The 7156-nt window shown below is 44.0% G+C and overlaps 1 protein-coding gene across 8 annotated transcripts in view; it reads right to left on the bottom strand.

The window, feature by feature from the left end:
• Positions 1-7156, bottom strand: part of TTC3 (tetratricopeptide repeat domain 3) — a 104571-nt gene that overhangs the window by 21063 nt on the left and 76352 nt on the right. For all 8 annotated transcript variants that reach the window (XM_011365634.2, XM_023533857.1, XM_011365632.2 and 5 more), the window contains one exon: positions 255-394. In XM_011365634.2, the coding sequence (XP_011363936.1) occupies positions 255-394 (140 nt within the window). The remainder of the gene's footprint in view (positions 1-254; positions 395-7156) is intronic.

A 7156-nucleotide genomic window follows, 5' to 3' on the forward strand; every position in this document is an offset into this window, starting at 1 on the left:
GGAAGGAACTTATTCTGTGCTGATCTGCAGCTCCACCTTTTTTATCTGCAAATGCGGTAGGTTTAGAAAAAATTTGCGGTGAGATAATTCCTCCAACAGAGGTGCTTTAAAATGAGAAAAAAACAGTACCTAAAAATTTCACTTTACTTGACACAGTTCAAAAGTGAATCTCAAAAACATTAAAATACCTCCAAAGAACCCCACCCCACATAAAAAAAAACAGTAAAAATCACTGCCTTTCAATTGTTACTTACACTTCAATGGCATTTGAAACCGTCTTCGTTTTCTTCTTCAGTGCTTTTAGTCTTTCTTGGACCTCTTTTTTTTCCTGTTGCCATTTTTTAATTTCTTTTTCCAAATCTTCAAGGAACCAATCTAATTCTGTCTTTGAAATCTAAAAACATTTTAGAAAGTATTTAAATATATTTTTTAAAAAAAGAACCCAAAAGATTACAGCTGTGGTGGAGTACCAGCTTAATCAATGACTGCAGCTCAGAACACGCACCCAGGGCTGGCTGTAGCAGGCTGTGCAACCCAGCTGAGCCTGGGACACAAAGTCATGCAATCTTCAGCCTCAGCCCTCACCTGCCCTCACCGAATCAGGCTAGGGGGAGGCTGGTAGGGAAACAAACCAAGGACAAAGGCATGCTAGGTATCCAGTATTTGTGGAGGGCTTCTCCGAATCAGCCGTATCTGACCTTGGTTTTCGAAGATGAGCCTGCCACTCTAAGTGTGGATGCCATAGCAGCAGGAACCGCAAGGCAGAAGGGTAAGAGTGAGGCGCATCTGAACAAAGCCAGAGGCGTGACACGGCCAGAGTACACAGTGGACATGTGGAAAGCAGGGCAGAGGGATGGCGCCCGAGGTACCCTTAGGGCTCTGTATGCCACACTAAGACATGTGGACCTCACCCTGCCAACAACAGGGAACAAGTGAAGGCTCTGAAGCAGGCAGTAAGATGACGAGTTTCTGGTTTGGAAAAAATAACTCTGAAGGACACAGAGATGGATAAAGGGTGGGCAAAGGGGTACGTGAAAGCTGGCCTTCACATTTGCTTGACTGTGACCTACAATGAAATACATTTTAATAATGATCTATAAGGCGCATAGACACACACACACTGAAAAAAACTGCCCTTAATTTCTAAGATGATTTCTAATGTTTCTATTCTATTTTATTAAAAACAATTCCAGTCATCATCATTAAACTGATTTCATAGCCCATTATGAGTTATAACCCTTAATGTTAAAAACTCTAGATAAGAGAAAGGGGAAATCCCTTAAAAATCTCACTGCGACAGCCCCGGTGAGACAATGAGCATGATGGTGGTAACAGGAGATGACAAAAAGAAGTAAAGGACACTTTAGGCGGGCAGAATGGATAAGACCACGACTCCAGTTGGATATAAGATGTAAAGCAGAAGTTGACAATTAAACGCTCCTACCTTGGGATGAATAAATAAAATCCTATTAATAAAAAAGCAAAATATAGACGATGTAGAAGCTAAGAAGCACAGGAAACGGGGAAATTAACCTAGATATGGACATTTAAATAAAAATCTGTGAATCAACAATATATATAAGAAATAATTTGACCCTGCAATTATTTTGATGGGACAGAACTGAAATTTACAAGTGTTGGACAAAGACTGCAAAGCAAAGGAATAAAAATACTGAATTCATATGGTCTTTCAACATAACCGATTAGAAAGGAATAACAGACTTCCAAGTCCCATTTATTTACACATTACGGATACTTCTATTTACAGACTATTCTAACATAGACCAGTGCACCATCAAGTCAGTCCTGCTTTGCTCCTCAAAACAACCCTTTGCAATAAGGGCAGCTCCCACCCCATTAACACGCTGCAATCCAAAGTCCATTTACAAGTTGGTTGGTTGTAACCCGAATGCATTTCCTCCTAAAGCCCCACATTAGACACATTGACTAAACATCCAACACTTCTCTTTCAATGGCAGATTTACTAAAAGGAGGTCTGAAGAGGGCAAGTTCCCAGACCACGAGAGTCTGACAGCAGAGTTAACAGTCTTAGCTGGGGTTCTGGGAGCAGAGACCTGGGGTACAGGGAAGACAGTGAGGAAAGTTAAGACTTTCTGAGACACGGTTTTGAAGGCTCAGTCTCTATCACCACTAGACCCCCATCTCCCTTTTAGCACTTGGTTTTCAACGCCCCTGGGAGGCAGATGGCTAACAGTCCAGGTCCCACAGCAATGCTGGGGTCAAGCGCTGCGGCCTGGGGATGCACAGGCCAACTGCTCTTGGGCAGAAGTTCCATGATAGTCGGTGACATGCCTTGCAGTGCAGGGCATGTTCTGCTCCATGTCCTTGCTGCAGCCTTACTGACCCTGAATTGGCCATCACAGTGACCCAGACGACCACCATGGCCACTCTCCTTAGGAACCCTTGCATGCTGCCTGGTGCACTTCGATGCCTACGATCCTGCACCCACCCTGTCTGTGCTTCACCGCTGGCAGCCCCGCCCACCCTGTGCTTCTACTCTAAGCCAGTGCCCTCACCTCAGATCCAGGCCTTTGGCTAGGAGATGGTGTGCAACCACAAGGTTATACTGGGGCCTAAGAATGGACTTGGCAACAAGTACCTGAAGGAACTCAGGTGTCGAAAGGCACTCAGTGTTGTGAACACACACATCCTTACAGCTCAATCAAGGAAAATGCTGCCAAGTTCATCTGTGTTGGTACTAACCATCTTTTAATGACATAGCTGCCTCAAAGTGCTCACCAGGTCGCTTTCGTGAGCCTGTCTCTGACTACAAGAATGAGAATGACCTCAACCCTTGCCTTCCCGACATCAGAATAAAGAACAGGCCATATACAACTGCAGCCTCTATATGCACACTTTACAGACATTGTTATAAATACTTTCTGAGGGGTTTTTCCTCAAAGAATATTTGGTTTCCACACTTCCCTCTTTTAAACCTCAATTTTGCTCTAAAATAAGTATTTGAGGTATCTTCGATGACACATATAATTTAAAAAGATTAAAATATGTTAAGTGGGTAAAGAAAATTGAATAAAAAGACAAAAATAACATAAAACCAGCAGTAGGAATAATATAAAAATAAATAGCATGAGATCCTAACTGTTCTTTAGAAATAATGTTAAAATTTTCTGGCAAAGTCAAAGAGGAAATACAGTGCGCCACGTAATTCAGTATCCACATGATAAAAACAAGCCCACTGTACCAAGAAGCCTGGGTGGTGAGGGCAGAGAGACAGGACTTCTGGGGGCCTCAGAAAGAAGGCTGCATGGAAGTCCCAGACAAAGAGCAGAGGACCTGGCACTCAAGAGCATCCAATAAATATTTGTCAAGTGAAAGAATAGGCAGTATTCTCAACTACATACCAGCAATAAATAAACAGCAACAGATAAAGCCACCACCTTCACAGCATGTGTAGGCCTGATGTCCTTTGATATAGACCAACAGAGAATATGAAGACATGATTCACTAAGTACAGCTCGGGGGCTCACGGACACATGATGTCATACCATCGGTGGGCTCCGAGTATATACGCTCAGGTCCCAAGATGACTGAGAAACAGTCCTTACCCTCAGGGAGATCACAGTTTGGTGGGGGAAATATGTGTTAAGAGATAATTACTACACATACACAAAAATCAACTCCAAATGGATCATAGGTCTAAATGGAGGAGCTACAACTACACAATTCTTAGAAGACAGGAGTAAATCCTGGTGACTCCAGATTGGACAATGGTTTCTTAGATATAATACCAGAAGTATAAGCGACAAAAAATTGAAAAATTGAACTACACTGAAATTAAGAACTATAGTGCTGTAAATGATACCATCAAGAAAGTGAACAGACAACTCACGAAATAAAGATGGGAGAAATATATTTGTAAGTATGGAAGGTGGGAGAAAATATTTATAAATCAGATATCCAATAAGCAACTTGTACGCAGAATACATTTTAAAAACTCTTACAATCCAACAATAAAGACAAATGATCCAATTAATAAATGAGCAAAGGATAGTACAGACATTTCTCCAAAGAAGATATACGAATAAATAAGTACGTGAAAAGATGCTCAACACCATTAGCCTCAAGGAAATGCAAATCAAAACCACAATGAGATACCACTTCGCTCCCATCAGGATGGCAATATCAAAGCGGTGGATGGTAACAAATGTTAAGGAGAATGTGGACGAAGTGGAACCCTGCACACTGGTGGTGAGGCTGCTTGAAACAGTCTGGCGGTTAAATACGGAGCTAGCCTATGACCCAGAAATTCTGCTCCTAGGTATATACCCGAAAGAAATGAAAACACATATCCACAGAAAAACTTGTATCATATGTTCATAGCGGTCAGAAAGTGGTTAACTCAAGTGCCCATCAACTGATAAATTAATAAAATGTGATATAGCCATAAAATGGAATATTATTCAGCAGTTAAAAGGAACGAAGTACTGACATATGTTACACAGATGGTCATACGTGAACTGTGAAAACATTATGCTAAGTGAAAGAAGGTACTCACAAAAGACCATATACGGCATGATTCCATTTATACAAAATGCCCAGAAACCTACGGAGTGGTTGCCTAGGGCTGAGGGTAGGACAACGGGGAGCGACTAGCAGGAGTATGAGATTTCTTTTTGGGGTGATGAGGTGCTCTAAACTTAGAATGTGATGATGTCTGCACAATTCTGTCTGTATACTGAAAACAGTCAACTATATACTTTAAATGGATGAATCTGATGGTATGTAAACTGCATCTCAACAGATGAAAACGGAGTGGTCACTACTGCACAGTAACAGCAGGTACAGTTATCACCACTGCTTTAGCCAGGGCCTACGGCCAAGCCTGAGGCTGCCAGAGGTGACCACTTCCTCCCCCCAGAGGCTGAGGAGGAGTGAGCTGGGCATGGGAACAAACTTGAGGCACAAGGGTCAATGCCCAGAAAAGGCTCAGAAGTGAGAAACCACAGGACAAATGTCACCCACAAAGTGCAGAGGACAGTGCGGAGAACTGTGAGGGGAGGAGGCTGAGGCCGGAGGCGGGCACCAATCGTGGACGGGTTCTTCATAGTGGATGATCGCTGCTGGCCTGGCCTGCTGTGGCAGAGGGACGGCACTCATCCTCGCCCCTCCCTCTACTACACCCGTGGTCACAGGACCTCGCGGGCCCCTTTACTGAACAGGCACTCTCTTCCCCACCCCTCCAAGCTGGGCTCTGTCACTGGGTTTGTCTACTGGGACATCAGTGGACCCGACGTCGGCCGAGGCCTGAAAGAGCTTACGAGACTGTCCTTGCTTGCTCTTGAGCTTTCTGGGAGATGAAGGACACATGGAGCACAGCTAGCTGCCCCAGTCACCCTCGCCGAGGCCATTCTAGATCAATCCATAACCAGCTGGTCCCAGGTAGAGGAGCAAACACCTGAGAAAAGCACAGCCTGAGCTGACCCAAAGGTAACACAGCCCAGTCAAGGCCAATGGAGTAGCCAACCCCAGCCGCACACATCTAATGCTTACCGCTGCGGCGATGTCACTGACGCTGTGTGGATGGCAGTTAACTCAGCGTCACCATGGCAGCGATGACCTGATACACCTGCGCTGCTCATGAGGCGCTCAAGAACGCTTTTCAGCCTGGTTGTGGAACTGCTGTTCACTTAAGGGAGGACAAAAGTAAGGGATCTGGAGCCTGACACTAACTGTTCCGCCACGTGGTCCTGGCGTGACTCTGAGCAAGTTGCACTAGCTGCTCCGGACTCCATTTCCTCATCAGGAAGGTGGAGATAACAGGAGTTGTGCACCACACTGTCACATGAGTGTACCAGCACCGTTCTGAGATTTAATCAATCAATACAGGTAAAAAGTTTACAACCGAGAACGCCATACACACGTAATATGAGCTCCATAAACGTTAACAAAAGGCTGAACTTGGCAAGGACTATGATTCCCGCCTCTACACAGATGGGGGCTGAGGAAGTTTTGGCAGGCAGGGCTCAAGATTCTGCCCTAATGTAGAAAACGACAGGTTCAAAAATTCTCTTCCATAAATTATTCTGGGCCAAAGTTATTTTGCCTGTGTTTTAAGAGCCATGTCGACTAAATACGCATCTCAGCTTTAGGGAAATTCTCCCTAGAGCACCTTAAGGACAGAAGTCCCAGGGTAGATGGCGAATGACTGCCTAATGGGTATGGGGTTTCTTTCTGGGGTGATGAAAATGGTTCTGAAATGAGACAGTGGCAATGGTTACACAATATTGTGAGAATGAAAACCACTAAACTGTACACTTTTTAACACTGAATTGGTTAAAACGGTGAACTTTTCACTGTGTGATTTTTATCTCAATAAAACAACAAAGAACACATGCCCTTGAGCAATACCGCAACCAGTCATAATCCGCCAGCTGCAGGTTAGAGGTAGAATAAAAACAACAGGTGACTGGCTTCGGGATGGCCATTTTTCTCTGGTGGACAATAGATAACTGTCCTAATTATCTATTCATGCCATTCCTGGCTCAAGATAATAAACTCCCATCGACTATATACAATAGCTAGCTTGGATTTTTACTGATGCTTAATATGTTCTAAGCACTTTTCAAATGTCTTGTAAATAAGTGATTTTTCTCAACAGGGGCATGACTGGCATTTCAGGCGGGACAATTTTCCTTCTACTATACTTATTATCTCTGGCTGTCCCCCTTTTTCCAATACGCCTGAGTCCTCGCGAGTAAAGTATATGAAGTAGAGGTTATATTATGAGGACCTGAGAGCGGAGGGGGTTGAGTAAACTGTCTGAGGCTGCAGAGCTGTGGAGTGGTGCTGGGTTCGGCTCAGGCAGTCGGAAACCCGGAGCACTGAGACGTGATTTGCTAGAGCTGCTTCTCTCTCTCGTCTCTATGAGGGGAGGGCGGTGTGACATCTAACGCATGCAAATTTGGTATCAAATCACTTAAAGTAAAAGCTGGTTAGCACATAACCTCAGTGATCTAGTCAAAGGCCACGGGAAAGATCAATAAAGACCACACTTTTTTTTTCATGTTTGTAAAGGAATTCTCCACGAGCTAATTATGAGCATAATCACAATTAATGAAGAAATGGCCATGGCTAAATCGTATCTGCTCTTGTGTGGACACTCGCCTAAGGAATT

This window comes from Pteropus vampyrus, unplaced genomic scaffold, assembly GCF_000151845.1.
Source record: "Pteropus vampyrus isolate Shadow unplaced genomic scaffold, Pvam_2.0 Scaffold114, whole genome shotgun sequence".
Taxonomy (NCBI): domain Eukaryota; kingdom Metazoa; phylum Chordata; class Mammalia; order Chiroptera; family Pteropodidae; genus Pteropus; species Pteropus vampyrus.